Source organism: Chaetodon auriga, chromosome 13, assembly GCF_051107435.1.
Source record: "Chaetodon auriga isolate fChaAug3 chromosome 13, fChaAug3.hap1, whole genome shotgun sequence".
Lineage (NCBI taxonomy): Eukaryota > Metazoa > Chordata > Actinopteri > Chaetodontiformes > Chaetodontidae > Chaetodon > Chaetodon auriga.
In genome coordinates, this window is record NC_135086.1 from 20,397,249 (window position 1) to 20,416,118 (window position 18,870).

Below are 18,870 nucleotides of genomic sequence, written 5' to 3' on the forward strand. Positions count from 1 at the left end.
ACTGACTTCATTTGTGTTCACAAACATGAAGTCAGAGAGTGGAACGTGCCATTCTCGCTCTCCATGTGTTTGTTTGTCTGAACTCCAGAAACTTTGGCTGAACCAAGTCTATTGGCAGAGCTGTAGACTTGAGGCTGACTTGAGACATACTTGAGTCACCTGAAAGACTTGACTCAAGACTAGCTTTGACAAATCTTGAGATTGGACTTGGATTTTGCTGAATAACCTGTGCGTTGATTGGTCAAATAAATTACTTATCTCATCTGACTAGAAGCTTGACTTGAACTTTCTTGCCTGAGGTGAGGCTTGGCTTACACTGACCTGTGCCTTAAAAGATTTTAAAAACAACTCTGTGTCAAGATGTTGCTGAAGTACTTTTTAATTGTCACACCTGAAGACTTGCAGTTTGCTAATGAAGACATTTGGCTTGAGACTCGCTTCGATAATATTTCATACTGGACTTGGACTTGTCTCACCTGACTTGAGTGGTGACTTGAACTTTGATAAAGACTTGCTAACAGCTCTGTGCTACAGTGACTGATTCAAAACTTGCATGAAAGAACTTGAATCCAGAGTGAATTACTATTTCAAGGCCTTATAAAAGCTGCATGTTTCCATACATGTTTGTTTGACATCATGTCAGAAACCAAGGCGTCAGATTCAGAAGTTGAAATAACATATCTGCAGTCAGACTAACTGTGAATTACCGGCTTACTCAAGGACCTGCTTTGCCTCACACACATGCACGCACACGCTCCTATTTCCTCTGCACACACTAGCACACTATTCATTTCCATCTCCTCTGGAATCTATACTGCCTCCATCCTTCTCTAATCTCATCATCAATTACTATTTTGCACTCATTCTCCCTTTTGTCACTGGCCTTGTCCTTCTCACCTGCGTGTCTACCCGGGACAGACGTAGTGAAACCAGCTGTGCACGTGACGCTCATGGCAAAAGGCTTCCTTATTGGCTACGTCCCCGTGAGAGGTAACCAAGGCTGTCTCTTCTGAGCTTCCTTAAGTTACTGTGTTGCTAAGATAATCGCGAAGGACGTCGCGTGAATACCAACAACTGATATTTAAATACTCTACAGGAATTTGATCTGCTTTGCACCAACTAATCATAATTCCTTAAATCATAAGGCACAAGTCATGAATATTTAAGCTGAGCTCTTAAGAGGAGTTCGGACCTTTTTCTAATCCCAGCCACTGTGTGTGTGTCTCTATGTACACACCTGTCCTCAGTCTGGTTTAATAAGTGTAGCCTGTCAGTCTGTGGCCGGCAGAGTTCTAGGTCAGCTGATTATGGTTTGATGAGGAGTCTGAAATAGAGAACTTCATTTGTCCAAGGACTCTCCTTGCACTGCTGCGGCTGTTGGTAACCATTAGCTAATGAAGCTAATGATCCACTCAGCAGTATTTTACTACCACCATTGACCTCCCTCGCTCTCTGTCTTCATCTCTGTCTCTCAGTGTGCCCGTCCTTTCTTTATGAAGCCATATATACTTAAGAAGTTAGAAAAGGACCAACAACTGGCTTTATCTGCACTCTATGTGAGTGTTTCGAACTTCCTGCATTCAAGTTGTTTTGGAGAGACTGTTGGAACACCTTGACACCATGATATCATCTGCTCTCAGAGCACCGATCCCAGTTTACAGTAAACAAGGTCATCCTGCATAAGGAATGTACTTAACTCAACAGAAAGTGAAGTGTTTGCTGTGCAAGTGGTATTTTTAAAATCAGATTTTTTTTTTTTTGTATTTTGAACAAGAATAAACACCAATTAATTCCTAGTTATATTTGTGCTGTTTGTAAAGTGATGAGCTCTAAGTTAAGCTTGACTACAGTCAGTCACGTGGACATGGTTTTTGGTGTGTCTTCACTCACCTGGACATGCCTGCACGTTGCAGTCCTGGTACTCTACAGGCGAGCCACGGCATGCTACAGGGGCGCTCTTCCCCTCCGGTCCGGCGCAGGTTCGCCGACGGGTGCGGTAACCTTTGGCACAGCTCTGTGAGCAGGTCGACCAGGTCTCCCATGATGACCAGCCGGCACCCGCCACTCTCACCACCGGCGTTTTCAGGAGCTCCTCGACCAGGGCTACAGTGAGAAGAGAGAGTGGTAAAAGAGCGAAAACACAGCTCCAGGTTAGATTAAAGTCACAGAAATACATGGAAAACTGTCAGACTGAGCGTTTAAAGAATTTAAAGAGCGATATGAAGCGTGCAGATTCTTTCAGTGTGGAAGTCACACACTGTATATGACTTTGCCAGCAGGCATATTTCTCTGCCTGTCCTTCTCTCAAACTCTGTGTCTCTCATGCATCCCACAGTTCCATGCTGTCGGTGTTTCATCTGTTTGTCAGAGTTGATGCGGCCCCCCCCAGGAGGCTGACAGGGGGAGACAGGTAATCGATTCAGGAGAGGGGAGCATGGAAAAGCCACCAGTGGGGAGCAGTGGACTGTGACCCTATGTAGCTTTCTCCGTGTCAGTGTGTATGTGGAAGTGCTGGACTGTGACCCCGTCACTAACAGCATGTAGAGGAGCTAACAGCTCTAACAGGGGGGCCCTTTCAACATGTCAGGCTCTTACTGGAAGAAATGTTAGCACGCTGCTGCCTCCTCTCTGTGTTCATATACAGGAGTGAGTATTTCTGTGTGTCCTCACTGTGCGGTCCTGTATGTGTCTCTGTGTGTACACGCAGATACAGATAACAGATTATTATCCTGTTGACATTTCCACAAGCGTTCGCTAAAGAAACCTGCTCAGATTTTGCTTCTTGACTCTCTGCACATGTTTTCTTTCAACCCACAACAAACTTTAAACTCAGTTAATTATAGTTTAGGGAAAAATCCACACAGAATTGAAACTATCACTATTTATTCACATATATATTAATTCACACAGCTGTGTCCCTAAGGTGGAAATTGGAGCATTAAACTTGAACTGACAATGTCATCAAGTGACTTTTCCCTTTAACATCAGTTTATTTACTCTGCAGCATCGCCCCAAGGAGTCTCTGCACAGATGACAGAACAAATGAAAACATCAGACACACACCACAGCCGCTGAAACACACACACAAACACACACAGACAGAATCACATAAAAATAATAATTAATGGAGGCAACAGAGACAAGGTAATTTCAGTTTATAAGTGAAGGTTACTAGCTGTCAGGTAGACGTCTTCAGAAGGTTTACCCAGTCAGTGAAACAAGGAGGGTTCTAACACCGAGAAAAGACACAAGCTTTGAGCCTCCATTTGATCATGTAAGAGCCCACCTGCCAAACTCACAGTGGGAGCTTATTCCACAGAAGGAGAGCTCGGAAAGCAAATGTTCTATCTGTACGAACAGTTGGATAACCAGCACAGGAAGAGCATAAAGAGTGCACTGGAGTATCAGGTGAAACATAGCACCCAAGGGAGATTTGTGAGTCATCCATGGATGTATTATTGAACCATGTTGACCAAACAGTTGTACAATGAGGATCAAAGATGTTGGAGGGGGACAGTCTGGTTCAGGTTAACACTGAGCAGTACAAATTCTTAGATGTCATGCCAATATGTGAATTCTATTTTAGTAGCGTAGTGAGTATTGAGTAGGTTTTCCACATCACTGTATCTGTTAACTCACTGTCTGTCTCGCAGGCTGCTGTACCATCGTTGGGACAGAAGCGCGTCTCCACCTTCCTGCGTCCGATCTGCAGCTCGTGGGGATCAGACAGGTGGGCTCGGCACATGTAACGCATCCTCTGCTCCTGACGCGCTCCGCCCTGAGTCACATTGACGGGCATCCAGGGGGTCCAAGGCGTGTTCCTCTTTACCTCTGGACACGCCTCCAGGTTACAGGCCTTGTACTCCTGAAGGAGAAGGTGGCAGAAGGGGTGCAGTTTATTCATCATTTAAAGAGATTAAATGTGTGGAGCCCTGCTAGGAGAACGATGTGCGAAACATTTTGCTCCTCAGAGTGGCACCTGAGAAACGGTCATGGGGTTACTAAAACCTAAAGGGTTCATCCTCTGGTCATCTGAGCTCTGCATTTCGAAATTTCTTGTGGCCAAATGAACATGCAAAACAAAAGTTGGAGACATCTGTCAACAAGTTTTGACTGTGAGGACATTTTCATATCAATCATTTCTCTGGGTAAGATGGTAAACAAGAATATCTCCTGTGCTGGCTCTATAAAAAGCAGAGCTGTATGTAATATCTGTATGGAGATACTAAAATATTGATAACTGCTCCAAACTGAACTCCAGGCGGTCCTCAGAGACATTTAAGAGACATTTTTTTGGAAGCATGCTGTGACTATACTGACTCCAACTGAGCCATTCAAGGTCAGGAGAGAAAATCAATAACGCGTCTATCTCTGCTGTCATCATCACCTGCTCACCTCTACAATGATTTTGCCCTCACTTAGTGTCGCTGTTCAGCAACACACAGAGTTACACGTATGGATCAACATTTTCGGACAAAGCTACAGCAACAGCATGTGTGTTCAAAATACTTTTCATTTGTCCATTGGCTAAAAAATGTCTGCATACAAGCCTAAAGGCTCTGTCATAGAGACAGATTCCATTAAGGCGGACAGATCTATGCCTTTTTTTGGTTATCTTGATTGATGGTTAAGACTTGGTTTTAAGGGTTAGGTTAGAATTAAGTTTAGGCTGGGGTTATGGTAAAGGTTGGGGTTGGGCATTTAGGCATTTAGTTGTGATGGTTAAGGTTAGTTTAATGGGTTCAGGAATGTGTGTTGATAAGGACCCTCAGTATAAATGAGTGCCTGTGTATGTGTGTGTGTGTGTGTGTGTGTGTGTGTGTGTGTGTGTGTGTGTGTGTGTGTGTGTGTGTGTGTGTTTCCTACCAGTGCACAACCTGGGCAGCTGTTGCCATTCTCACAGGTGCGGACCCTGGAGTGGACGCCGCCCCCGCATTCAGTGCTGCACTTGGTCCAGGAGCCCCACGGGGACCAGAAGATTGGCTGAGGACAGGACACCCCTTCATTACAGAACCTGTGGACGTGGCAGTGGCGGGAAATTTTACGAGGATTGATTGAAACAAAAATACAGTCGCTGTGAGAGCTGCAGATTGATGACTTGGACTAGAATCTGACAAGTCACAAAAATGATGAACTGAGACTTCATTTGAACTTGACCTACTTAAGATTTGATTGGCTAAATACTGAAACAGTCTCACATTTTTTTTTTCATCCCTAATCAGAGCAATGATGTTGGTCATTTGTTGACTTCAGTGACTTTGCTTCCCTTGTCTGACATGCAGCCTCTCATTGCAGTGCACATAATGAGTGTTGTCTTATAAAAGGCTTCTGTCTTCTGGAGCGTGGTGGGTGGTTGGGCACACAGACATCAGACCTGGCAGCCCATCCCTTATCAATAGTGAGTAATGGTTTCTTTTAACCATGGCTACAGCCTCTTCCCAACATTAACCAAGTCATTTCACTTGCCTATGCAGACTCATCCCGCTGATAGCGGTGCCACATGAGAAAATGCTTAAATGGCTTATGTGTTAACACTTACCTGGAGGCAATGACAAATAACCTACTCTGGTATTTAGATTAAACTCCAGCCCAAAAGACACAAAATCAAACCAAGACTTTAGTATCAATTGAGTAATACGGTTGAGTAAAGACGGGATTAATCTAATTTCTACTGCATTATACTATAGCACAGATAGGTTGAGTGTGACTGACACATTTATCATTTGCACCATGTTTGCATACTTTCTGAGCACAGGTGGTCTCAGTGGAAGATGATATTATAAGCCTGAGTTCATTATTTGATTGGAAAGACTGATCATTGCAGTCCTCAGAGCATCAAAGTGACTTTATCAGCATGTCTGTTTATCCTCACCTCTCATCCCTGCTCGGTCCCACACACACACGGCCACCGTGTCGGGGTGAGGGGTTGTTACAAGAACGCTGGCGCAGCTCGAAGCCCGTACCACAGGTTGTGCTACACTGTCCCCATGACGACCAGGGCGTCCAGCCTCCATTTCTATGGCAACAGATACATGGAAAAGTATTAGCAACCTATTTCACAATGCCAAAACCTGCATAATTATTCCCCAGTGCTTTTAGTGTTATTCTTTCACAGGGTGTTCTCTAATGCTAAAGCGAAAATATATATATTGCTTTTAGCTTTGTCTAATCATTACTCTGATTCTGGGCTCCTGGAAACAGAAATGCAAACACACAGGGAGCTCACTCTGACTGGGAAACATTCATTCAATTTGCTAAAGTGCTTTGTTCCTGGGTAGCACTTCTCATGATTTAATTGCCACTTTCTGCAAAAGCACAATTCAATTTCGACACCGAGGATGAAATCTGGCATAGCAATGCGGCGGGATGAAGGTGCCTAAGCTCTGTCTCTACTCTATTCTCTGTAATGCTGATTGGCCAATTCCCCTGCAGACAGAGGCGGTGAGAGGTGTCACAAGGAGAGCCTGGATGTCACCTACGTTTGCTAATAAGATTTCTCATGTTCATGATCTTTCTCATGTTCTGTCAGCGTGTAAATTGTGCCCCGTGGTGGATGCTTCAAAGTCAATCAGGACATTGCTGCTAGAGTAGCAGAGTTTAAGAAAAGATGTTAGAGTTCTCCTGATCCTGGACCAGACTCATTTTCAAGATGACAGGCTTAATGTTCTCAGTCATAGCATTGTTATAATTTCAACTTCACAGTATCATAATGTGCTGGGCCAGAATGCATTATAAGCTCAGCAAACCGCACTTTGCACTATATTTTTTATTTATGATATACTGCTGATCTTATGGTCATGTGTTATCTTTAACCAGTATGCTGTAAATCCACAGCGTCAGCTTTGTTTTACGCAAAGTAAACTCATTTGCAAAGCACCTTTCAAACACAGAGAAGCCCAGAAATGCCTTATGCCTTTTAAAACAGAAGGCAGCAAAAAATACAATTCAAGTAAAATAAAAAAAAAAAAAACAAATAGACAAAAAGTAACAGGCAAGGATTACAGTTTAAGCACAGTTACAGTACAGTATTAAAATTCCCAAAAATTGAATAGTGAATGAATCTGCACAGTCACTAAAAGCAGCTTCACCATCTTTTGGTTCCAACGTGAGGTTCTACAGACCGACTGCTTCTTATATTCTTCAAGAATATCAGAAATGTATTTTTCCCAGAGGCTGCTAAGCAATTTAGAAACCAGAAACAGCACTTTAGAATCTCTTCTATGAAGACTTAGGAGCAGGATTTAATGTGCTCTTTGCTCCTGGTTCTTGTTAGAAGTCTGGCATTTCTGAATGTCCTGCAGTTTTTCTCATTGTTATTTTAAGAACACAGGACATAACACTTGTTGCAATAATTCACCATGCTGGAGACAACAGAATGAGCATCTCTATCTGGGTGGAATATGTTGACTTCTTGGTTTTTTGTGATGATAAAAGGCAGATTTAGATACTGCCTTGATGTGAAGTGGAGATCTAGCTCAGTAATAATACCAAGGGGTTAGGGTCCTTCCAACTTGGTCTTTACTTTTTTTTAATTTAAACCTTTATTGTATTAAATATCAATAATCAATCAATCTTTTTCATTACCTCGAGCAGTTGGAGACTTCAATGGTGGGGCCCTCGCAGTTCTTGCCTCCACATCGAGGGGCGGGGCTGTCACAAGACCTGGAGCGGCACAAACAGGAGCTCACGCCATCCACACCGTCATCATTGTTGCACGGTTGCCAGGGCGCCCACGGTCCGAAGCCACCGTTGGTGGTTTGGTTCCGCAGCTGGAAAAACAAGCCATGAGGAGAGGGAGCTCAGGTGAGCCAGCATCTGTGTGGGTTATTCGACCATCCAGCACGTGTGTCAGTGACGGCTCAGGGTGCAGCAGAGGAAGTGAAGTAGATTTAAAGTGCTGCACGACTTGTGCTGCCAGACAGGTCTTTTCCTTCTAAGATGGAGGGTTTGCTTTTTCAGAGGATTACTGGGGAATACATTTGCTGCAATTCACTTCACTTCAGCCAAATTCAATCCAGCTGATCTCAGTGTAATCTAATCCATTTCACTTCAGTCCAATTCACCTATCTTTCTTGCTCTACTACTCCTACACCCTGTCCTGTCCTGTGCCACACACACTGAGAGGTCGTTAGTCATGGATGACACCAACCACTGTGATATGCTAGAGATGACATCAACAGGGTGCCTGAGTCTTACAGCCCCATGAGGACAGATGTGACGCCACGTCAGCCCTTCTTACGGTAAATGCTACAGTGACGTTCCTCTTACCGGACAAACAGTGATGTTCTGCTTCCACTGACTCATGTTGGAGCTGTCCTCCAGTGTGGTGCATCTGCGCTGCCTGAAGTCCCAGCCACAGTAGGGGTCCCTTGCCTCCAAGCACAGCCTGCAGGGGCCAAGAGAGAGGAGGAGGAGGAGGAGGAGGACAGTGTTGTCAGCAAAATGAGTAGTGTAATTATTCACTGAAGACAGTGCACATTAACACTACGGTGAATGTACCAGATTTAACATCTGTATTCCCTGGACAGATTTAACATAGTTACCCTAAAATAGTTAAAATAAACTTAATAAGCAAATATTTTAACACAGAGTTTTAATGTGCCCCATGCCAGACCTAAAGTAGAAAAAGGTGAACTGCTGTTGCAATGAACACCGTAGACTAGGACCAAAATTAACTGGCATATGCATTATTTATTATAATATATTTATTATAATATATTTACTATGACAAAAAAGTGTTAAGTATTGAGTTTCTTTTGAAATAAATATTGATAGGAACACATAACATAAAGAAAAAATAAGAAACCCGTGAAATGAGATACGAGAATGCAAGTTAATAAAGACTGTGAGTTAAAAACCAGGCCACCCGGATGACTAAGCCTCATCCAAACACGCTGGTCTCAGACCTGCTGTACTGTACATGCATTCTAAATAACGGAAAGATGACAAAATCAGACATTTGCGAGCATCATTCCTCCCCCAGCTCTCACACAAACAACACGGTACATCACCCAAACAGTGATTAAATATTTGTAAGCTCCTCCAGTAAAACAAAGGCTTAATGATGGCTAATTAAATCTAAAGCTGTTAATGACGAGGCTAAGCCACCAGAGCTGATCTGGATGCCTCAGGAATGCAGGATAAAGGCATCAACTGAATACCCCCCTCTCTCTCAAAGACCCCCCTTCACTTTCTGCCTCCTTTCCTCTCCTTCATATCCTTCTTTTGTCTCTCTCTTTCTTCCACTATCCTCCCTCACTCTCATCCTCCCTCTCCGTCTCGACTCCTTCATCGCAGCCCTGTAGGTTCTCGTCCTCCTCCTCTCTTTCCGTTCGGATGAAAGGAGAGATTCTTGTTGTTGTTGTGCTTTCTTTGCTGGCACAGACCTCCATGGTTTATTTGAAGAGCCCTGTAGTGTTTTAGCCTGGAGGTTGAGGAATCTCACAGTGTTGATACAGCTCTCTGTGCCAGGTCTGGGGCTCCATGGTGAACCCGAGGTCGGCTTAGATCCAATAAAGACATTACTGCGTAGCCAGCACATCAGAGGTGACCCCGCAGACAAAGAGAGAGAGAGAGAGAGAGAGGCCGTGGTCTCAGGTGATCTGCGGCGCGGCGGGAAGAGGACGACTTCCTTCATGAGCGTGAGACTTTCACGGCTAACCTTCTTGCGTGCCACTTTAATTAAGCGGCACCATTACAGCGACACCGGATGCAATCTCCAGTACAGATGGAACAATAATCATAACGAGGTCGGCCACATAGTCACAGTTCAGTGAACCTAATAGTTCATTTAAAAGGGCGGAGGGAGGAGCGTGTTGCCATTTTGGATCAAGGTCAACTGTATTGTATCCGTGACAGTTTGATGTGTGGCTTTGCATCGTCATCGAGGCTTCTCATTTGGCTCTCTGATTACCAACGCACTCACCTTCAACACTCACACACACGATTACAGAGATCAGGAAAGCGGAACAATTAATAAGAGTGTATTTCAAGGGTGGAATAGGTAATCTTATACGAAAGGGAGAGGAGTGAGAGATTTGCGGCCTAATTAGCTCGAGGTAAAGTGCGCTGAGACGCAGGCTGGAAGGTTTCTGAGGTGTCTGACCTCAGGGAAAGACAAGTTTAGTTCTGGATTCACCCGGGTTGCATTCATTTAGAGCAAAATGTTGGTTGAAATATGAAAAAAGACACCTACAGCGCGACTGAGCAGTTCACGCTGAAAGCTCTTGAGACCAGAAAAAATGTATCAGCTGTAAAGAAATGCTGACAAATTGGCAATTGATGGCAGTGCAGGTAAGGATGGAGGTTAATGCTGTGGGATATATAGTTTTGTGTATATCTGGAGCTGTTTCTCCTAAGTTAACCTCCCATAGTTCAAATTTAGGCAAATATTAATGCCACAGCGTGTGAACCTTAGTTCATCAGGTAGTCTTGTTGAGATTAAGATCTCTAATTTAAGAGAATCCTGAGAACAAGGAACAGCCAACCACACAACCAGCAACAACACAAATATCAGTAGAAACGTCCTCAGATGATCCTAAGTATTGATATCAGGGCTGATCTATGCATATCTCTCTGTAATGGATTGTGCTGGCCCATCAAAATCCAGTGCTTTCTTTGCTGTGCTCTGCTGAGCTTTGTCCACCCCAGCCGGGCTCTACACTGAGTGTGAATGTGAAAAATTATTTCATTGCCCCAGTCATAGCAGTCACTGGGGCAATGTTTGGCAAGTGGCAACGTTTGCTGAGCTTTGATGGTAACAAATCCGTTACTTCTCTTCTTATTAGCAAAGAGCAGCGTACAAAACATCGAGCAAGCCGCTGAATCAGCTGTTGCCAGTTAATGTTAATTCTGAGAGTAAGTTGAAGACAGGCCAAAAATAAAACTTGGCCGTTTTGGAATTTGTGTGCTCTCTGCTAACCAGAACTCAGCCAAAAAAATGTTTGTGAGATAAAAAAAGAATGTTTGAAGCCTGAAACCAGAAGAGTGAAGGCTGTTATAGCAGCAGAATAGTCCCCATGGGCTTTGGAACGAGGTGTTTGCTTTCACAGTGTGTAATGAGTAAACTCAGGTGTCCACATACTTTTGGCCACGTAGAGTAATTCTAATCAGGTTTCAGGTATGTGCTGTATAGTTGTGTGGTCACACTGGAGGAGACACCAAAAACGACAAAGTGAACTATACCCCAAAAAGTTGGGATGCATACCAAAAGAGCTTGATTGTTTTAGTGCACTTTAGAGACCGCTGTCCCACAATGCCATGCACAAAGGAAGCAAAGGAAGTGCAAAAAATTAAAAAATTGTGGATGATGGTGAGACAGTTGTATTCCATATCGCATTTTGATTGACATCTATACATATTATCATTTTCTGTTGGTGCAAAACAGTAAAGTGCATTGATTTTCTCCAAATGGCAAAAACAGTATATTATGTTATACACAGCATACATAATGTACTCTACTGGTATAATATGTTGAACTAGGACACAGCACGAAGTTGCAGTCTCAGTATTTTTTCCAATAATTTCCTTCACACGGGGCCATTTAATAAAGGAGGATTTACTATTGGTGGGAAAGAAAGAGGGCATACCAAGGCGTTTATCTCCCACTCTGACCTTTCTGCAGCTGCATAAAACACCAGCCAAGCGCTCTCTGCCTTCCTGTCCTGACGGCTCACCGTTTTTTAAAAACAGAGCTGCTGTAAAAGTCAATTAGAGGCAGTGTGGGTGGAGAGAGGGCCGTGTGATGGGAATAGAAAAAGCTAATTTCTGTAACAAGCAGCGCAGAGGGATGTCAGCCCCAACAGGAGGCTGACTCTGCAGATACACAGGAATGTGAGGCATCTAAACCGTATGAGAGTGTGTGAGTGAGAGAGTGTGTACATAATCAAGTGTGTTTTCTGAATATCCCTCTTCCTGTGTGCACTGTAAAGGCGTGTCTTTGTACTGTGGGTGTGCCACCATGTGTGAGAGCATCGCTTTGACAACTCTGCAGGGCACCGGCTGATATTTAATTCAGCAGCATGCATGCCCGGTGGCACACTATATCAAAACAGAGAAGCTATGGAACATGGCCTGTTAAATTTTAAACAGACCGAGCTGCAAAACCCACCAGCCTATATAACAATATGTCTGGACAAGTGGCATTGGAAGATAAATCTGCTGGATTCTCTCTGTGGGGGTGTAATTGGCATTTTAAATCGTTTGTGAACGCTGTAAAAACCAGCGTCTCCTTTTATTACAGGCCCTTTAACAACTAGACATAAAAACAATAGTTCACCTCGCCTTTAATGGCAGGCCGTCAGTGTATAATTGCAAATATGATCACCAGTGCTGATAAATTATGGATTGGAATCAGCCATTATTAGTTGTAGCACTGACACTCTGGGAATACGTTAGCAAAAACTGTCTTGAGGGTCTGATTCAGTAAAACATATGTCTGCACACGCAGGCCTCTCTCCATCTCTCAACATAAGCTATGTCATTTTTTGCAGCCGCTCTCAGGAGACCACCGCTGACAGGCGCTTGCTTCTCATCCTCTCTCCAGGGGAGAGAGTCCGTCCCTGGGGCTTTTTTCCCCGCTGTGCTGGGCTGAGCTGGCCATTCAGGAAGTCTGCTCATGATGAATTGGAAACACAGAGAACTCCTGCTAGCACTCAGCGCTAATACATCCAATTAGGCTCAGTTGGAGCCAGGCTGAAGACTGATGGTGCCGTGTCCAAAAAAAAATCAGGAAAACAAAAGTGAGGTGGCTGTCTGCCAAAAACTGCCTACTGTCCTCCATGTACAATTTTAGCCCCTGGTGAATAAAAAGGAGCTGCATAATCAGAGAGAACCAATGAGGAGGCAGAAACAGGCTACGAGACAGAGAGATGACAAGAACATGTAAGAATATTCACAGGCAAGGTAATAGATGGCAGACAGATGGTTAACTGATGAGGCAAAGAGACAGGGAAAGACGCAAAGTAATACAAGAGAAGGTGAAGAGGCAGCACTGAACTGCTGTCACTTCACAACTGCACGTGGAGTTTGACAGGATCAATGTAATCAAGTCACCTGGATCCAGTGCTGAACCTGCTTATGCAATCCTTTGCAGGGTCACATTAGGCAGAGGCAGGTTACACTCCCAACAAAAGGGCAGACATTTCCAAACAGAGAACCATTCACACTCCTGCTCATACCTATGAGCAATTTAGAGTCACCGCTGAACCTGCATGTCTGTGGATTGTGGAAAGAAAGCTGAGCAGGCACCGGGAGAACATGCAGACCTTTGGCAAATTTGAATTCAGAACCTTCTTGCGGCAGTGACAGTGCTAACCTCTGCCTCGTCACGCCACCCTTCTTTCTGAATCCCTCATCAACTATCTTTCAAGATATGTAACCAACTCAAGTTACAAGTAACTAAAACTGAACGATTGAGTTGAGATAATAAGAATAATGATCTATTGTTGTCTGAGGTGATGGAAGCATTATGGTTTGGAGTGGCAGCCTAATCAATATTCACAACCTGTAGATAGAACCTGAAACTATATATTTCAGAAATTACTTTCACCAAACACTGGAGGTCCTGATAATCACCTACGTTATTGATATGATGCGTATGAACCTCAGAGATTCCACCGATTGAAACCGGGGTGACACAATCCTTGTTTCTCTGGATAAGACTCGTCACTCACTGCAAAAACACACAGTCCACCTACATTGAGCCATCAAAATCTTTTTAAATTATTATTATTTTGTGAGCACATGGTAAAAAAATATAATCTTTTGGAACTTAGAGGTTTCATTTTCCAGGTTAGAGGTTTCATTTTCGTCTTTAATCATCTCAACCACACAATTAACATTTCCACCCATGAATGAAGGAATCACTGATAAAAATGAACACGTTGAATGTTTGCTTACAGAAAAGATTACTAGGTTCACTAAGATATTCACATCCTCTGAGCTTTGTAAATCCAGGTGGACATCATACCCACTTGCTTATTTTTATTCTGTGTTTTGCATCCAGCCACCCGAAAAGGGATCAGAGCAGTTTGACACCGTCAGCATCAGGGGATTTAAAAGGTGGCTACCCAGAGGTTACGGCATAGTGCCAGTCCAAGTCAAGGCTGAAAGAAGAGGGTGGGAAAGCAATATAGACCGAAATGGAAGGAGAGAGAAAGGGACAGAGAGCAAAATGATTACACTGAGCTGTGGCCAGAACAAAGCCTGTAATAAAAGTAACAGCATTCTGGAGCAGTAATAAATACATCCACTGTGTGAACACCATCTCTCTCTTTCTCTCTCAGTCCTTGGCTGGTGAAGTGTTCCTCTGATTGGTCATACAGGCTTAGCAGCAGTGAGCTCCAGAGGCCTGCTGACAGGCTGGCAGCCACGGCCGGCAGTAAATTGGGTTTGTTGGGGATGGGCCTGTAAGCTCCCCTCACACAGAGACAGACAGGGAAGTCCACATTACTGTATAGGGCCCTATAGGGACTAATGCTGAAGTACAACGAAAGCTGGACCGCAACATGTCATATACATTGGTTTTAACAAGTAGCCATACACACACACACACACACACACACACTGTGGCAGGGATGCTGATGGTCAGTGGTTTTCCTCAATGCCTGTTTATGTGTTTCCTGATGTTGTTTTAAACTCCTGCTGCAGGCAGGGTGAGCAGCCTCGGCCGCATGACTGCTGCCAGGTCACTGTTAATCACACATACGCAACCGCACACTCATACACACACAGCAAATTGAGCCGAAGCCCCTCAGGCAGAAATGCAACTATCACCAGCAGGACAATTGTACTTCTTGTAATAAAACGTAATGTTTATGTAAGCAGATGTGTGAGCGGTGGTTTGGCTGCAGGAGTAGAGCTGCTACAGAAAGCCTGATTTGTTCCGTTTCATCCTCCTCACCATTATCCTCATCATTTATTCAGCGTTTCCTCCTTTGCCTCCTTCTTGTAGTTATTTCTGTTTCCATATTTTTTCTTATCTTTTTTCTCTTTCCTCTTTCTCCTCATCACCAACTGTGGAAAAAAAAAAACACTGAGAAAAGCTTCCAACATTCACTTGAAACACTTCCCCATCTGACACTCTGACACCTTCAGTTTGAACAAATGCAGACTTGTCAATCCTTCTGTTTTCCCGGGACCCCCACCCCCTCCCATTTTTCCTTTTTCCCCCATTGTCCCCTTGTTAATATATTTTCCCGTAAATCTCTCATATTTTTAACCTTTCTACACAAACATGAAAAAGCTGGCTGTAATGTTGACAGGAAGTCATCACTCAAATTACACCTGCCAATGGAAGAAGAAGAAGATGATGGATGAATGTGAAAGGGATGGAGTACCTGCCAGAAAGGCTAAAAGTTTTTGCAACTATCTCACCAAGCAGGAGGAGGCTTACTTGTACTTAATGAAGAGCAACGTCAGTCAAAGTGCTTTTTGTTCAGTATGCCACACATATTTCAGTGGATCACGGGGAGGTGAGCCAGCATGACAAATGTGCCAAGCATACGCGCCCAAGAGGTGCAGAAACATGCTCCATCAATGACTGCAGGGATGTTCACTCTGACCACCTAATCTAGTTAGCCCAACTGTTGGTACTCTGATCTTTTGAAGCAAGTTCAAAAGATTCACTGTGTGTAGGCTTGTCTCAATGTAAGGAGGTGGGGGGTGGGGGGTGCAGGAAACTTCCCTTACTCCAAATGCCAGTGTCGACAGGTATGCAAATCTGTAAACCAAGAGTAAAAAAAAAAAATAGTGCACCATCAATTACGTACTTTCAATGTAGTGCTTTCTGTGGGGGGTGTAAGCTCTATGCCACTGTTCTGTGAGACCAATAGTTTCATCGTCTATTTGGCAGCGTGGACTACCTTAATTCCCTCAGTGAAAGGAAAAAAAAGCTCTGATGGATGCAACACTGCAGCCGGGCTAGCATGCTTCTGTAGCCAAAAATAAATCACTGCACTAACAGAGCAAGATAGAGAGATAGGTGTTGGGTGGAGGACAGAGTGGTGCAGTTAGCCAGAGGTGCCAGTTGGCCAGGTCAAATATAATTACCACAAGTAGAGGACAAACACACACGAGCATCTGCACACACACAACAGCAAAAGCTGCAGCATTTGTCTGCGAGCTATCGCTAAGAGGCTACAAATCACCAGCCGCTGCGAAGGTTTAGCATTGTAACAAAAAAAGCACTTCAGATGATGCAAATATTATTCTTCTCTCAGAGTTGCAAGAGTTGCCAGAGATGCCAATACTGATCAATAACAAAGGAAACCTTAACATTAAAAGCACTTAAACCTAATTGAATTCTCAGACTGCAACGACTGCATGCATTCATTCAGACACACTGCCTGCCTTTTAACTCTTACAAACGTGCACACTTACATACATTTTTGCATTACAGCTACAGCCACAGTCCATGTTATTCAATTAAAAGCTGGATAGTCTCGAATTATAAGTTTGGACTCGTCATAAATCATGTCTCACCTTCTCTGGGTTGCTGTGATGCCCATCACGGCACAGTCAATACCTCTATTCTCCACTGTTTATATGAATGTGTATAATGGCAAAAAGCAGCATGTGTGGCTGCAGATGAGCTGCTGTCAGCTATAAAACCATCGGAGCATATTCAGCTGTTATCAGTGTGTGAATGGATGTATGGCTGCATGTGAATGACGACCACACACAATGCAGAGGCGATGAGAAGAATGGCTCATTCAGTCTGCTGTACAATGACAGGGAGTGTGTTCAGACAAAGAGAAGGACGGCAGGTGGGTGTTTTTCACCGAGTCTGAGCAGAACTCCCAGACAGACAGGAAAAGAAAGAAAAGGGTAAGAGCAGCACCAGAGCTGGGTGGTAATGTGGTACAAAGTTACGGCAGTGGCAGTGCTTTTCTCAGTGATGCATTATCCAATCCTTTGAAGCAGGGCAGTGATAGTAACAAAGTGTATCCTGTCAAATTCTTGCTTTGGAAACTTTTGTTTACATCAGCTGTACTCTAAAGAAAAAAAATACTCAGTTTTCAACTGGCAGAGTTTGTGACATACAAAGATCGACAAAGTGTTGTATGAAAAGGTTCAAAGTCAGAATGTACCTCTACAACCAAACGAGAAAGCTGCTTTCAAGCCTCTATCTATCGGATGTATGCCTTCACAAACCAGTCAAGTTGCAGTTTACATTCATCTGTCCAGACTTACATGCAGTGAAGACTTTGAAGGAATTTGCATTTCCTGGTAAAATGGAAGTTATCACTATATTGACATGCATGAATCCAGTGAATAAATTCCAGTGAGAAACGATTTTTACAGCAGACTGATGGAGAGCTTCATCACATGGAGCAACAACAATCACCTGAAGCTCAACATCAGCAGAACCAATGAGCCTGTGGTGACCTACAATGATGCAAAGATGGATGCTGCTGCAAAGAAGCTACAAACTGTAAAACGTGGATGCTTCACACACATTTTCAACCCAGCAGCACAGAAGATCTCTACAATCAGCACAGTTTGAAGGTGGACACCCAAGATTAGAGTCAACAATTCAGTATCTGACCAAATGTGAAACGTGGTCACAATCTGCTCTTCTGTTCCTGAGTTAAGGTGTTGAATAATGACCTAAGAAGTGTTTTTACAGAACATTATGATGTCACAGTCAAGTTGACTTTTGACCTTTTGGATATAAAATGTCATCACTTCATCATTTCGTCCTATCAGACTGAGACATTTGAGTGTGAAATGTTATCATCATTAACATATGAATTCTTGAGTTATGGCGAAAAACATTTCTGGATCGTCACTGTGACCAAACTCTAATCAGTTCATCCTTGAGTATTTGCCAATTTGAAGAAATTCCCTAAAGTTGCTCCTGAGAGCATTCAGAAGAATAAGAATAAGACAACCCAGAAACATAACGCCTACAGCTACAGCTATCGCACAAGTGGAGGCATAATGTTTCCTTAATGGCTAATTGCGTCTTCTGCTGAGAGAATGTGTATGTGATTACATGTGAGTAGAGCACACAACAGTAAAACAAGCGCCTCTCCGAAAACCGTCTTATGCTTTTCTCTGTTTTTCATCAGTGTAAACTGAATACATTTGAGTTTTGAACTGTTCTACTTTTAATTGTCACCTTTGGCAATGGGAAATTGCAATTGGCATTTTCCACTCATCAACAGATTAACTGTTAATGTAAATATTAGCTGAAGTCATATTCTCATGCATTAATTCATTACCTGGCCTCCTTTTTTTTCCTAATCTCGTCATCCATCTGCCCTTTTCTGCTTGCCTGAGTCCCTCCAGAGGAGTTCACGTGTCACGCAGACGGACAGGTTGACATCTGTCGTGTACTGTGGCTCACTTTGCCTTCGGCTGCAGCGCATTTGAAAGGGTGAGCAAACCTCAGAGGTGAGCAGAATATCGCAGACTGGATTAAAGATGGCCCGTCTTACCTCACCCCTCCACCCCTCCCTCTGGTGCCCTTGGAGGCCTCTCCTCTTTCCGTTTCACCCCACCATGGCTGCTCACTCTGCTTTTCCCTCCTGATCTGTATATCTCCTTTGACTTTTCTCTCTCTTCCTCTTACTGTCTGTGTCTCTCTCTCTCTCATCTCGGCTATCGCACTCGCATCTTATTAAATGCAATAGTTTTCCTACCTGTGTGTGTGTGTGTGTGTGTGTGTGTGTGTGTATGTGTGTCTGCACCTATGTGTCTAGAACTTTGGATTTACTAGAAATAGCGAGCTGACTCATCAGGCAGTGCGCATATGAGAACTCGTCCAAGCACCAACCCACACACAAATCACTCTGTGTACAGACACACACACACACACACACACACACACACACACACACACACACACACACACCAAGACTGAAA

The 18,870-nt window shown here is 43.7% G+C and overlaps 1 protein-coding gene across 6 annotated transcripts in view; it reads right to left on the reverse strand.

Moving 5' to 3' along the window:
* Positions 1 to 18,870, reverse strand: part of sema5ba (sema domain, seven thrombospondin repeats (type 1 and type 1-like), transmembrane domain (TM) and short cytoplasmic domain, (semaphorin) 5Ba) — a 155,774-nt gene that overhangs the window by 12,871 nt on the left and 124,033 nt on the right. For all 6 annotated transcript variants that reach the window (XM_076746600.1, XM_076746602.1, XM_076746599.1 and 3 more), the window contains 6 exons: positions 8,269 to 8,386; positions 7,585 to 7,769; positions 5,873 to 6,016; positions 4,867 to 5,014; positions 3,640 to 3,865; positions 1,891 to 2,103 (listed from right to left, as the gene is read on the reverse strand). In XM_076746600.1, the coding sequence (XP_076602715.1) occupies positions 1,891 to 2,103; positions 3,640 to 3,865; positions 4,867 to 5,014; positions 5,873 to 6,016; positions 7,585 to 7,769; positions 8,269 to 8,386 (1,034 nt within the window). The remainder of the gene's footprint in view (positions 1 to 1,890; positions 2,104 to 3,639; positions 3,866 to 4,866; positions 5,015 to 5,872; positions 6,017 to 7,584; positions 7,770 to 8,268; positions 8,387 to 18,870) is intronic.